The following is a 12,913-nucleotide window of genomic DNA, read 5'->3' as shown; positions in this document are numbered from 1 at the left end:
ATCCTGGAAGAGGCTTGTACCAGCCCAGTAGCTCAGGTGTCTGCACAGCCCCAGGAGCTCAGTCACAAGAGAAGCAGTTTGCAGGAGCTCGTCCCCTCCTGCAGACACTCACATGATGCGATGCATTCTGGATCTCCCGGATGACAGGCTTGGAATCAGCTTTGAGAGGACAGGAGACCACGATGAAGCCGACAAATCTCAGATCACATTCCAGAGCCTCACGCTTAAACTCTCGCACCTTCCACGGAAAAGAACCACCCTGGAGTGTTACACGCCATCTCACAAGCAATGAGACTCCCATCCACTGGAGACCGTCCCAACTGGAAACGCCAGGGGCAGCTGGAGGTGCATGGAATGATTCCAGATTCTCCCTCTGCTGTCTAGAGACAGCGTCCCCCTTGGTAATAGTGTCACCTCCCCACTTTCTGAGCCTTCCAACTCTCCTCCCACAGGCATGTGATCTCTGTTTTACAAGTGGGGAAACTGAGGCACAGGCAGGCAGAGCAAGTTGCCTGAGGTTACACAAGAAGCCAGTGCTAGAACTGAAAACAGAAACCAGGAGACCTGAGCCACAGTCGCTTGGATCTAACAAGCAAATAAATAAAATAAAATCAACAGGATTCAGGTATAAAAACCCAAAGCAGTTACAGGTTCATCTGTGACTTATGACAATCGTCTCCCCATGAGGTGTCTGTGCTACCCCTTCTCGTGGGCACCTTCCTTTGGGTGGGTGCTCTTACTTTAGGGGGCCAGGCACAGAGCCATGGGAGCAGGAACAATTTTTATAATAGGGGTGCTGCTGATGGAAACCACGTATTTGGGTTATTACTAACACTTCAAGCCAGGGAGCGCGGCAGCACCCGTATTTCCAGCACCACTACATGGAGCCGAGCGTACCTGCTGATGAGTGAGGTGCCCCAGCTCTTTGTAGCCAAGCGCGAGAACCCTTGCCCCCTCACGTGAGATTTCTGTGTGCATGATGCGGTAGCTGCTCGGGCACTGAGAGAACTGCAGAAAAGTGGGGTGGGGGAAAACCAGCATGTTAAACACTATACGCAGGTTACAATGCTTCATATCAAATACACTGTGAAGCAGAGGCACCTCCATGCCTGAGCAGGGGTGAGGCAAATGGGGAGCTCAAAGCAGCAGCAAATATCCCCACCGAGGGCAGGAGAGTGACTTTACTGGATATTCACCCTTCTGTTGCCATTCGTATTTGCAGGCCTGAGAACAAGCACAGCATGGCCAGGAACATCACACACTGAGCCACCCTTGATTTAACGGGGATTAATGTAGAGCCTCTGCAGCGGAGACTGTTTTTACATGGGAAAGGGGGAGTCTGGGCCCATTTTCAGGACATAATTCAGGTTCTGGATTTGAGGATGGAATCACACAAACGCAGGCAAGCTGGTGGAGGCCCCATGAACTGATTCCCATTTTAGGACACTCCTCGCTGGCTTAAAGCCCATTCCTTGGGTGTGCTGTGCTCACCATTGCATGCAGGGTCTCTGGGGCCCCTTTCACAGCTGCAATGTAACAGAGATCAGTCGAGCCAATCTTCTCATATGAAGCCAAGACGGACATTCTTTTCAGGGCACTGGCAAAATGAAAGCGCTGGTGAATTTTCAATCCCTGAGTTTTAATACTTCTGGGGAAAACTTTCTCATCTGGAAACAAACAGATCGGGAAATCCTGAAAGGTTTCTCAGCATTGCAAGCAGCATCACTTCCCTCAGCTCCCAGGAGTGAATCATTCACTAAGAACAAACAAGTCTCCCACCCAAGCCTTGCAGCATGGTGATGATGGAAGTTCTGGCCCCAGTGACTGAGGGATGGAATTGCCAGGATCCCCCCCCGGCCTTTGCAACCCCCCTGCTGCTTCTGCCCCACTTCCAGCCCACTACACAGGAGGTAGCAGTGGTCATGGCCTGCCTCCCACCCCTCCATGCTCCCTTTGCCTAGGCCCAGCCTCAAGGTCACAGCCTGTCTGTACTCCCCCCCCAGATCACCTCGACCCTGGAAGGAGCAACAGCCAACTTCGGGAAAGGATTTGGGCAGAAATCAGGCTACGTCTTGTGCATCACCTCCACTGCAGCCAGTGAAGTAGGAGGCACCCGGCGCTGCTGCATCTGCATCTTCCCCCATCCTGCCGGCAACCTGCTCCCAGCCCTGCCCCCCACCAGGGCATGGCCCTTCCCCTACTCTGTGATTACACACCCATGCGGTCATGGCCCTAATCTAGAGGGCCTTGACCCAATGCTACGCGCCAATGTATGTGGGCCAGACCTTCACCCTAACCATGAGCGCCTGTTTCAGTGCATAGCACTAACCCTAACCTAGCCACACCCCCTCTCCCCCCGTACTGTAACCTGCACACGCACGACCTCCCACTGGCCACCCAATGGGACAGACTGACCTGAGTGTCTTACTTTCAGACCTCCCCAGGCGATGTGGTAGCCGATGTACAGATCCTGAGCGAAAAAACACCTCTGCCTACAGGATATGTTTACATTAAGGAGTTCTTAGAACCGAGTGAGTCCTGGTGCCCCCATGACAAATGCATGTGTGCTCTCCCCTTCCACTCCCCAATGCCCCACCTGAAACCACCCCATTTAGCTCAGCTAAATTTTTCTACGGTATTAAAAATGAGGCAACAGCGCACAATGTGCCATTGGCAGTAGAACGCAGACATTCCTGGCTCTGGTGCCTGTTCCTCTAGCCATGTTCTATGTTTGGGAGTTGTATTCCTGTGTAATAGGGAGATTAAGTCGCAGACATGTCACAGCACCTGTCTTTGTACAGACAGAGCTGAACATGTATAGGCCCCATTTAGGGAACAGTGTTGCACAAGGTTTTCTGTTTCAGTGATGCTGGGCCTTTGTTATCTAAAGCTGGGTGATTAGGATTTTAGCCTAGGCCAGCTCTTCAGAACGTCTTGCCAACCGGAGTGTTAACCTTGGCTTTTTCTGAGCCAGCGTTCACTGTTCAGTTAAGGCAAACAGCAGAGACTGATGTTACAGACCATGAGGTTTATTGTTAACAACTGGAGGAATTTCTTGTGATGTTATGATCTCTGCTTCCCCATTAGAAACATCCATTTCCAAGAAGAAACGAATTTGTGTGAAGCTTGTCCCATTAGGTGTGGCAGAACTAGTTGTTTTTGACATTATGCTGAGTGGCAAGAGTAAAGTGGTTCCATGCTATATGAAGATAGGGTAAGATGCTGCCATCCTTCCACTCTGGCTGCAAGCCCAGCTTTCTGGGGCTTTAGTTCTCAGTATAATCTGTTTTTCTCCTCCGCCTACTCTCCCAGGGAAATTAGCAGCTTTGCGGTTTGGTGTAAAAAGGGGCACCTTCTGAAACCCAAACCCCTTCCAAAACTGAGGAACATCAGTCCAGCAATGAAGGGGCTTTCCCTGGAGCCAACAGACCAGGATAACAAAAAGTAAGTAATCAGTCATCACCTTTGGTGGTGTTGGTGCTGGGCTTGAATTAGGAGTAAATCCCAGTTTGTTACTGTGTGACCATTTGGCTTCTGATGTTTTGTCACATGGCTCTCTCCTTGTGCTACCACCAAGGGTTGTGGAAAATACCTTAGCCCAGTGTTCTGCACTGCATGACCTGTGAGACAGTGGCGGCTCCCAAAGTGTGGGTCCCTGTCGATCAGTGTCTGGTGGCAGTGGGGCTGCAGCAAAGGCAGGCTCCCTGCCTTCCCTGGCCCCATGCTGCTCCGCGCTGCAAGCACTGCCCCCACAGCTCCCATTGGACAGGAACTATGGCCAACAGGAGTTGCTGGAGTGATGCCTGCAGAGAGGGACCACATGCCCCCACCCCCAGGGGCTGCAGGGGTGCGTTGGCCCCTTCCGGGAGCAGCATGGGGCTGGGACCACCCAAGTGCTATCCCCTTTAATGGGTAGGTTTTGAATAGGTCTTCTACCACCCAACCTGCAGCCTCCTGGAGCCAGCCCCCCAAACCTCCTCCTGCACCCCAAGCCCCTGTCCCAGGCCATGGACCCCGCAGCCACAGCCCTGGGCCTCCTCCGAGAGCCAGCACTCCATGATGCCTTCTGCACCCCAAGCCCCAGCTCCAAGAGCCAGTACCCCATAACCGCTCCTGCACCCCCAAGCCCCTGCCCCAGCTCTGAACCCTGTCCCAGAGCCCGCACCACAAGCAGTATTACCATATCAACCAACAAAGAGCTTGGAGTGATCAACTGTCTGTGTCAGGTTGATGTGGCTCTCACATTGAAGGTTTTTTGCCAAAGTAGCTCCCATTTCAAAAATAGTGAAGAGCACTGCCCCAATCCCCTTTTCACACACAGGAAAGGCATCATTCCTGGTGGGACTGGGACTGTATGGAAGGAGGATACTGTGTGCCTCAGGTTTGCATAGCTTTAAGGGCACAACTCTGGTGTAAGGTACTCATAAATCTTAAGAGTATTTTGCAGTATTGTTGCTCCCAGGGTATTAGAGAGACAAGAGGTGGGGGGAAGAGGGGTGTGTGGACACTTTTTTGGTGAGCAGGACAAGTTTTGAAGCTGCACAGCCCCTTCCTGGTTGGGCTCAGCTGTCTGGCTCCTGGGGTTGTGACTGGCCCCTTGAGTACAGGGATCACTGTGGCACTCAGCATTGACCTGTCTGCTCCTCTGTTGTGATGGTGGGGACTAGGCCAGTCCTGAGCTGTTCTGCCACCCTGTGTGCCAGTGTCCTGGCTGGCAATGTCTGAAATGGGGAGCTCAGCCTAATGAGCCCCATGGGCAGGAGCTGCTGCTGCAGGGGGAGGTTTTTCATTTCAGAAAAAAGTCTCGTTTTGCTGCTGTTTTGCAAATGTAAAACTCCAGGACCTCAATTTATAAATTGTCTAATCCCTTGCAGGACAGAATTTTCATCAGAAAAGTCTTTGACTAGAATTGGCTCAAAACATGTATCCCTCAAACGAGATGATTCCATTTATGATACATCTAACCTCTATGGCATTTCAGGTAAATGAATCCCTCCTTCTAAGTACAATATCTGACAGCTAGCTTAGGAGAGACACTCCACATTACATTAGTTGCTTAATGTCATATTGCTCTTTTTCTTCCATCTAGTTAAAAAGCAAAAAAACAATCCAGTCAAAGCTACTATGTAATCAGAAAGATTGTGGGTTGGAATTCCACTTGACAGGGTTATGCAGAGAGTTTGGGTTTTCTATCGCATATTCCTTCCCAGAGAGCTGGGTATTCTATGGGCAGGTCTACACTACGAGATTAAATCGATTTTAGATACGCAATTTCAGCTACGAGAATAGCATAGCTGAAATCGAATATCTAAAATCGATTTACTCACCTGTCTTCTCCGTGCGGCTCGCTGTGTCGAATCCGGAAGTCCGGTCGTCTAGCTGGAGTTCTGGGATCGAGATATCACGTCCAGACCAGATGCGATATTTCGATCCCTGAGCAATCGATTTTAACGCGCCGATGCGGCGCGTAGTCTAGACGTGGCCTATCACATGTTCTTTCTCGTAAGTGGAGTGGCATAACAAGAACAGGATAAGGTAGTGCAGCTGGGCTGTCAAGCCCTCTGGCAATTCACAGGTTAGCATTCACCAGTTGAGGGACTGCCCCAGGCACTAGGTTTTGCCTGCCAGTGCACTGCCACACTATGCTTCATAGTATTGTTCACTGCAGCTCTGACGAGCAGTTCTCTTTTTTCAGCCATGGACGGGGTACCTTTCGCACTACACCCCAAATTTGAAAGCAGCATCGCTAGTGGGACTAACGTGAGTATCACTATAAGTTACAGGGCCGTTATACTAATTCCTTTAATGAAACTGCTATTTCAGGGGTGAGTAAGAAGGTCATGTAGTCCCATGCGTTGATGATTCTGTATATGTTCATGTGGCAAAAGTCTTGTTTCCTGGGTGTTGTAAACAGTTCTACAGGATAAACAACTAGTGGGAGAGGAAGCTGCTAGGACAAGATGACTAGATTACCTACCTCTGTTTTGTAGGCCTTTTCCATCTTCACGGACTTGAACATTAAGTCTCTTGCTGACATTGAGAAGGAGGTAAGTAATTCACTGCAGCCTGCCCTCTGTTCTCACTGGTAATACCAAGTTGGAGCACAAAAGGAGGGAGGCTTTAGAGTGGCTGAAGATGAGTTCTGTCTGTACTAACAGCTATGAGAGTGAAGTAGCATTTTCTATCTATAACCCTTGTTTTTTGTTTCAGTATGACTATGCCTTTGTAGTTGAAAGGACTGCGGCTGCCAGGCTCCCACCCAGCATCTGTTAGCATCGAGCAGCAGAGAGTGCTACTAAAGCACAGGGCACATGTCCCTTGTAGTAGGCAGACTGTAACTATCTGCTAGATCATTCCATTGAGGCTGTCTGTTGCCACAGGTGCATAAACGGCACAACCAGATATGATGGACTCAATTCTCTAAAGGACTGAATGAACTCTGCTTCTGCCTTCTAATTTTGTAATATTTAAACCTGTAATCCACTTGGTGCTATCAACTTTTGATAGATTATATTCACAAGCAAAGTCAAGGGTTATGTCTACACTGCAGTAAAAGACCCAGGCATGACCACAGCTGGCTTGGGTTGGTGCACTGGACCTTGGGCTCTGAGACCTTCCACCCCCAAGTCATGAAGTTGCAGAGCCAGGGCTCCAGTCCAATCCCAAACATCAACACTGCAATTTTTAAACCTGCAGCCAGTCAGCTGACCCTGGGTCCAAAAGTCACTGCGGTGTCTAGTATTCCACTGTCACCTGCATTGAGCTCTCCATGGAAGCTAAGATTTATTTTGGGGTGGGGGCATACTGATGTTATATGGTGAACATGGTCTCTTAACCAATCAATCATCTTGCACAAGCCTTAGGGGGTTTACCATAGGTTTTACTTTTGTGTAGCAGACAGCAAGACACTAATATTTTGTTCAGTCAGATTAATGAACATTGGGTAGTGAACATTTCTTAACTCTTTTATTCTGGATGTTGCCCTTGGTAAGGTAACTTTGTTTTTATTTTCAAGGACAACTTTTTATACAGCAGAAATACTAAGCAAATTAAGGGCTTAAAGAAGCTGTTGCTGATAGTGTCATAGTAATTAAAACCAGCCTTTGTTCAAGCCCTCCTTGCATATTTATGACTAAGTGAACCTAGCTACTATTCCTCCTGTTTCTTTCATAATTAAGGGACTCTAAAGTGTCTGAACCTCAGAACTCATGTAGGGGGAACAGCTGATAGTTACTCAAAAGGTCAAGCGCTTACACTACTAGCCACCAAAAAAAATGCCAAATGTGTTTTAAAATACATTGATTTCAATTTAATTACCAAATTCTGTAAACGCTTCCTCAAGCACAGGGCAATACAAACTCCCACTATGTCACAGGTCCTGGAAATGGTATTTCAAAGTGTATTGCCCCATGCAGCCTTGATTGTTACACCAAGTGGTCTCCAAGTGAGCACATCAGGTGGCTTTCCCAGACCTGCTCCAGACCAGAGTTAAGTCACTGTCAAAAGAATAAAGATTTTCCTGCAATCTGGAAGTGTGTCCCCACAGTGTTGTCCTTCACACTCGTATAACTCAGCACTGCTGGGATGTTGGAGGCTTGGAATCTGTTTCAGGAAGGCACTTTAAGTTTTGCACTCCCCAGCAGAAACTGAAGAATTCGGTCCACCACCAAGGCAATGAAGAAGTCAGCTAGCAAGACCTGAGCAATCACAATCTTAAACTGAAAGGGAAGCAGCTCAGATTAGCCAAAAATAGCTTAAAAACATTACAACAGGTTTTAACTGCTGGAAGTTTCAATAGAACTAACACTTTTAATGGGAGATTATTAAGGCTCAAGTGGGGCTTCAGCAAAATAAATGAACCAAGATGGTGAATGGTGGCAAGCAAGCACTTATACCGAACTGGACAGTCCAGTCCCTCTCAGCTCAGCACTGCCACAAAGGAAGCAGGGATGCAAAGTGAACTCTTGCCTCATGTGACCAGACCCAGAAAAGGAACAGCTCAGTGGAGGGTTGCTCTGTGGGGCTAGGAGAGAAGAGCAGGGGGACATGAAAAGCTCAGTAATTGCAGTGGCGAACTACTCAGGAATTTAAACCTGTCTAAAGCTAAGTAAATCTGTACAGAAAGTTCTGAGAGGCTGCTGCTGTGCCTCAGGGAGGATGCAGATCTTCAGAACCTCAATGTGAGACTCAGCCACAGAGGCAAGTTGGGAAGAGTAACCCAGGTGTTCTTAGGTTAAGAGTATTTAGAACAAGTAGCTGTAGCTGTTTGAAAACAATTGCTTATCATTCTCAAACACTGACCACATAAGCTACATTATGGAAAAGTTTCTGGAAGTCCATATGTAAGGAGTGTATTGTAAATCAAGTTTTATCTTTAAAAAGAAACACCCCTTAGAATCATAGAACCATAGGGTTAGAAGGGACTGCAAGGGTCATCCAGTCTAACCCCTCAGATGCCAGCTGAGTTTGGTTTGAACACAGGGGAATTCAGAACCCAAACTGATTCCTGTCCAAGAGTATGCCTGAGGGTCTAGTCTTCAGTACAAGGGGCTACTTTCCAAGGAGCTTTGAGGAGTTGTAAGTGAAGCATGAAGTTGGGAATTTCACAAGTGCCTAAGCTGAGTTAGGTGTCTGACTCCCATTGAAATCAGTGGGCACCTAACTTCTTCAGGCCCCTTTGAAAGTCCTGGCTGTAGTAGTTTCATAGCATTGGTTTCTATAGTAGTTACTCCGGAAGAGTCTGCCAGCGTGGAACACTCCCTCCTGTCCCTGCTCACCTCCATGGGGATTTCCACCAGTCCAAACTTTTCACTGAACTCTGGTGAGGAGCCTGTCAAAAGGCCCACAATGGCCAGTCCTGAAAGGATAATACTCCACAGTAGAGGTTTGTTCTCCCGCAGACTCTCCATAAAAGGGTGGCCCTGAAATGGCAAATGCAGCATTGAGACACTATCAGAACAGAAGAGCTGCTGCAGCTCATCTTCACAAGGTTCAGTGGGAGGCAGTTTTCAATGCCAAATTCACAAGCTTGCTCTGAATTCCTGTCCTGTTTTCAAACATCAGTTCCCTGCCTGGGATACCAGATGTACAATTTGGGTCTCGCCTTGATGCATTCAGAACAGCTCTTTGTACATAAGCACACTTTTTCCAAACTCTCAGTGGATGTCTCTACTGAAGGATTTATGTCTGTGACACTGCAATTAATAATTTAGAACAAATCTTTATATCTCACACCCACAGCCACAGCGCTAAGCCCACATGGGTTTAAAAAAAAGCTCAGATTTGCAAACAGCTCAGTTCCTACAAGTGCATTTGCTTTGCTGTAACATTACAATTTTGTTCGTTCCCATCTTACCTTGTAATTAATGGTGAAGGTGGCCATCTGCATTGCCATTGACATGATGTAAACCGTGCTATTCACCAGGCTGGGCTCAAACTCCTTGTACAAATCCACAAACTCTTCTTTCCTTAAAAAAAAACCCCAGACAAAACTCCTTCTGATCAATGGAGCCCAGTTCTGGGATTTCAGAATAACTGGGACTAGGGCCAATTCATCAGCTGAAATTTTTAAAGACTTGAAGGGAATCACTGTGATACTCTAGTCCAGTGGTCCCAAATGTTTTCTGTCACTTCTCCTCTTACCTGGCTGCGGCTGGGGGGTCAGGTGCTGAAGACGCAACTGGGATTGGAACCGTGGGCCAGAAGCCAAAGGCCAAGGCCAGGGCTGCAGCTGGGAGCCATGGTGGGGGGCCGAAGCCACCGCCGGGGCCCAGGCAGGGCCGGAACAGAGCAGGGGGTAGAGGGGGGCTGGGTGGCGGTCCTTTCCCGCTCCCATGGGGGCTGGCCCAGGCCCAACTGCGCCCCCCCAAACGTTCCTCCATGCCCAACAGTTTGGAGACTCCTGATTTAATTTGACCTGCATAACGTAGGGCCCTAGCCTCACATTTAGTAATTTCTGCATCAAGCCCATTACTTCTGAGTACAGCATCTCTCAGGCTGATCCCTGGCCTTACTATAAAGAGTTCTGAACTCAACTCTGCTAAGTTGTCTGGTGACCTTCATTTGATTTGCAAATCAAATTCACCTTTTTGCATATTTCCCTCCTTCCTACCAAATTTCAGATTAAGCAAGCAGGGGCTTCTAAGGGAAAATAAGAAGGAAAAACACCATGAAGACAGCAGATTTTCCCTACGCCTTCCTTCCCTTGGTGCTCAGCCACAGCCTGAAGATAGGCGCTAACATTCTGTACGTCAAAAGCAAACAGCACTCACTTGGCAGAGCTGCGAGCCTGTGCACCATGGTACAGATACACCAGGCTAAGGAAATGGACGAGGAACTGCAGCAGCACCGTCAGAACAGTGTAGAGATTAAAGATATTGGGTAACGGACGCTCCCTGGAAAGTGTCTTCAGAGGCTGGAAACCAAAAGGGAAAGACACCAGGATTTAACAGATGGAAATATTGTACGAAGACGATGAAGCTGGCGCCAGTGGCCAAGCTGCCAGCAAAATCCCACCTGTGTCAACTGTGCCCATGAAATGCCCAACTCTTCACAGCGAGACCTTCAGCTGCATACTGCAGGCAACAGTGTATCCCAGGTGATTAATGCCTGCGTCTGACCATGTGCTCTGGCACACTGAACAGAAATGCACCGTCTGTCTGAGCTCATTCTTAGACATTCCCTAAAGTGCTATGTGTTGGCCTCAAAAGGCCTCCCCTAGCCAGAATCTGGGGAAGAACAAAGTGACTCACTGCACATTCGGGGCAGGCAGGGAACTGGCTGGACAGCACTCACTGTAAGAACAGAAGAGCTGCTTTCCCTACCACATTCCTCACAAGAGAGCCACAACCCTTCCCATTCCCTCCTTCGGAAGCACTCCCAGGTCCAGCAGGCCACCATGCAACATACCTTTGACCTGGAGATGAAGAGGAAGCACCCAGCCAATAACAAACCCTGAAGCGTTGCCTGGAAGTCGCTGAACTTCACTCCTTCCAGGTAAAGGACGCTCTGGCTGTACGCAAGGATCAAGGCATTCAAGGCCAGGATCTTAAACATTTGGAGCGTGGTCACTAACGTGCAGCGACCTTGCTTGATCACGTGGCAGACTGAAGAGCAAGAGGAAACAGAGGTCTGTCCTCAGGATGCAAGCAAGTTCTGTGGCTCCATCGGCACAACCCCCTCCACTCACTGGGTCCCAGCACAGGGGAACTGCTATGAGGGGAAGCAGCTCACCTTTCCCTTGACCCCCGTGGGTCATGGTCACTCAGTTTCCATCTCCAAGCTGGGAAATCCACAGGAGGAAATGAAAGCTAGGAATATGGGAAGCCCCCTCTTGGCCTCACTATTTTAGGCATTTCCTCCCAGTAAGAGTCAGCGTTTGAATCATCCTTTTCCCCACCTCCCCCAAAGCCCCCCTGCCTTTGCCGAGGGCCTGGTCTGATTCATCCTGGAGATGCACCCATGCTGCTCTCTTCATCTTAATAGGATGTGTCACCAGCTGAGGAGCAATGCTACAGCACAGACCTGCTCCCATTGCTACTTACTGCACTGAATGGAGGAGAGCTTCGATGTGAAGGGAGCAGCGATGCTGGCATCGCCCAGTTTCACAACAGGCACGTGGTCCTCTTCCAAATCCTTCAGGGCCTGGCTGATCCGCTCCTGGTTTGCAGTGAGAGAGGAGGAGACATTTCATTATCACAGACTGGGATAACAGGGAGACCTGCATCATCTCGACCCAGCCCTGATCCTTGCTCTGAGCAGCTCTCCACACTGCAAGGCCCTTAGGCAGCCCCTCCGCATACACCCATGAGCCGGCTGCAGACATCTTGTGACTGAACCACCTCCAGGAGGCCTGTCAGCCGACACCCACCAGTGTCATTTTCGGGGCAGGGAGGAGAAAGGCTGGGTGTGTGGACTCCCCTGGGCAGAACTGGAAACGTGAAGGCTGGTTTATGGATCCATGAAAGGACAATATTGTCATGGGCAGCTGCTGCAAGTTTGACTAGAATGAGCCTGCACTGGTGGGGGCTCAGGAACAGGACAACTCCCTCTAGCTTTGACTTCCTTTCTGGCCTGAGAAGCCTTCCAGATGTACCAAATGGAGCGCGTGCAGAGCCTCGCTGCAATCAGAATTACATTCCTGGGGTGTCCTGCCACTTCCGATTCAAGAATTAAAAATAAAAGCCTCAGTGCGCTGGGTGGGGGTGAGGTGTGTGTACGCCAGGATTGTGGACAGAGTGAGCCACTGAACCTGGCAGTAGGGAGGGGCTGGGATCCAGGCAGACCTGGTTACCAACCCGTTGGATGGCCAGTTGCTCTTCTCTTTGGGACATGACCCTGTGCTTGGCGGCGCGGGAGGTGGGCTTCATGGCAGTGCTCCCCATGGCAGGCAAGGCGGGTCTCCCATCAGTGGGTCCATCGCGAGGTCTCTTTTTCCGCTCAGGGAGTCTCTCGGGAGCATTTGCCAGCAGCGCCACCCCTATAAGACCAAAATGTCAGCTGCAGGAAAAGAAAGGAGAAAAAACCCCAACTGGCAAAATGACTTCGCCAAGCGGGAACCCTTAGCTCCCAGTGGCAGTCGCCCTTCGCAGTCCACCTTAGAGCGGTGCAGAGCAAACATATGAAGGGGAAGACAGCACTTGTTACTACAGGGGACTGGGACTTCTGGGCGACCTTAGACAAGGTGGGTGAGCTGACCTGAAGAACTTTGTGTCAGCGTGAGAGCTCGTCTCTCTCTCACCAAAAGAAGTTGGTCCAATAAAAGATATCCCTTCCCCTGCCTTATGTCTCATATCCTGGGACCACCAGGGCTACCGTAACACTGCAGACATTTCCACACCTGTAAATGGGAATGCAGTAATACCCCCAGCCTCAGTAAAGCTCTTGTCACCTCTGAAGGAAGGTTTTCAGTATT

At 49.4% G+C, this 12,913-nt stretch overlaps 3 protein-coding genes across 5 annotated transcripts in view; 1 reads left to right on the top strand and 2 right to left on the bottom strand.

Annotated features, from left to right (window-relative positions):
• Positions 1-39: 39 nt before the first annotated feature.
• LOC116825773 (endoplasmic reticulum transmembrane helix translocase-like) lies at positions 40-1,700 on the bottom strand. Its single transcript, XM_032782029.2, has 3 exons — positions 1,492-1,700; positions 898-1,008; positions 40-238 (listed from the first exon to the last, which is right to left on the bottom strand). Exons 1-3 carry the CDS (start codon positions 1,582-1,584, stop codon positions 59-61), a joined length of 384 nt encoding a protein of 127 aa, XP_032637920.1. The 5' UTR covers positions 1,585-1,700; the 3' UTR covers positions 40-58.
• Positions 1,701-1,996: 296 nt separating this feature from the next.
• On the top strand, positions 1,997-7,528 carry MVB12A (multivesicular body subunit 12A). Its single transcript, XM_032782025.2, has 8 exons — positions 1,997-2,102; positions 2,435-2,531; positions 3,088-3,214; positions 3,313-3,444; positions 4,875-4,981; positions 5,696-5,760; positions 5,991-6,047; positions 6,211-7,528. Exons 3-8 carry the CDS (start codon positions 3,168-3,170, stop codon positions 6,271-6,273), a joined length of 471 nt encoding a protein of 156 aa, XP_032637916.2. The 5' UTR covers positions 1,997-2,102; positions 2,435-2,531; positions 3,088-3,167; the 3' UTR covers positions 6,274-7,528.
• ATP13A1 (ATPase 13A1) overlaps positions 7,285-12,913 on the bottom strand; it is a 26,313-nt gene continuing 20,684 nt past the window's right edge. The window contains exons 20-26 of one of the 3 annotated variants that reach the window (XM_032782043.2): positions 12,285-12,478; positions 11,544-11,658; positions 10,909-11,105; positions 10,272-10,414; positions 9,356-9,467; positions 8,778-8,921; positions 7,285-7,718 (exon numbers count right to left, since the gene is read on the bottom strand). In XM_032782043.2, the coding sequence (XP_032637934.1) occupies positions 7,608-7,718; positions 8,778-8,921; positions 9,356-9,467; positions 10,272-10,414; positions 10,909-11,105; positions 11,544-11,658; positions 12,285-12,478 (1,016 nt within the window). In that variant the 3' untranslated portion in view covers positions 7,285-7,607. Of the gene's footprint in view, positions 7,719-8,777; positions 8,922-9,355; positions 9,468-10,271; positions 10,415-10,908; positions 11,106-11,543; positions 11,659-12,250; positions 12,479-12,913 lie in introns of those variants that run through there. The other 2 variants (XM_032782044.2, XM_032782045.2) reach the window with 2 other exon arrangements.

This window comes from Chelonoidis abingdonii, chromosome 26, assembly GCF_003597395.2.
Source record: "Chelonoidis abingdonii isolate Lonesome George chromosome 26, CheloAbing_2.0, whole genome shotgun sequence".
In the NCBI taxonomy this organism is placed as follows: domain Eukaryota; kingdom Metazoa; phylum Chordata; order Testudines; family Testudinidae; genus Chelonoidis; species Chelonoidis abingdonii.
The sequence above is the reverse complement of the archived record's forward strand: the minus strand, read 5'-3'. Positions and strand labels throughout refer to the sequence as shown.

Coding starts and splice junctions, on each gene's coding strand:
- LOC116825773 (XM_032782029.2), bottom strand. CDS start 1,584: ATGTCCGTCTTGGCTTCATATGAGAAGATTGGCTCGACTGATCTCTGT. Junction 1,009..1,491: donor CAGAGACCCTGCATGCAATG/GTGAGCACAGCA, acceptor ACTTTTCTGCAG/TTCTCTCAGTGCCCGAGCAG. Junction 239..897: donor GGCACCTCACTCATCAGCAG/GTACGCTCGGCT, acceptor TTTCCGTGGAAG/GTGCGAGAGTTTAAGCGTGA.
- MVB12A (XM_032782025.2), top strand. CDS start 3,168: ATGCTGAGTGGCAAGAGTAAAGTGGTTCCATGCTATATGAAGATAGG. Junction 4,982..5,695: donor TAACCTCTATGGCATTTCAG/GTAAATGAATCC, acceptor CTCTTTTTTCAG/CCATGGACGGGGTACCTTTC. Junction 5,761..5,990: donor GCATCGCTAGTGGGACTAAC/GTGAGTATCACT, acceptor TCTGTTTTGTAG/GCCTTTTCCATCTTCACGGA.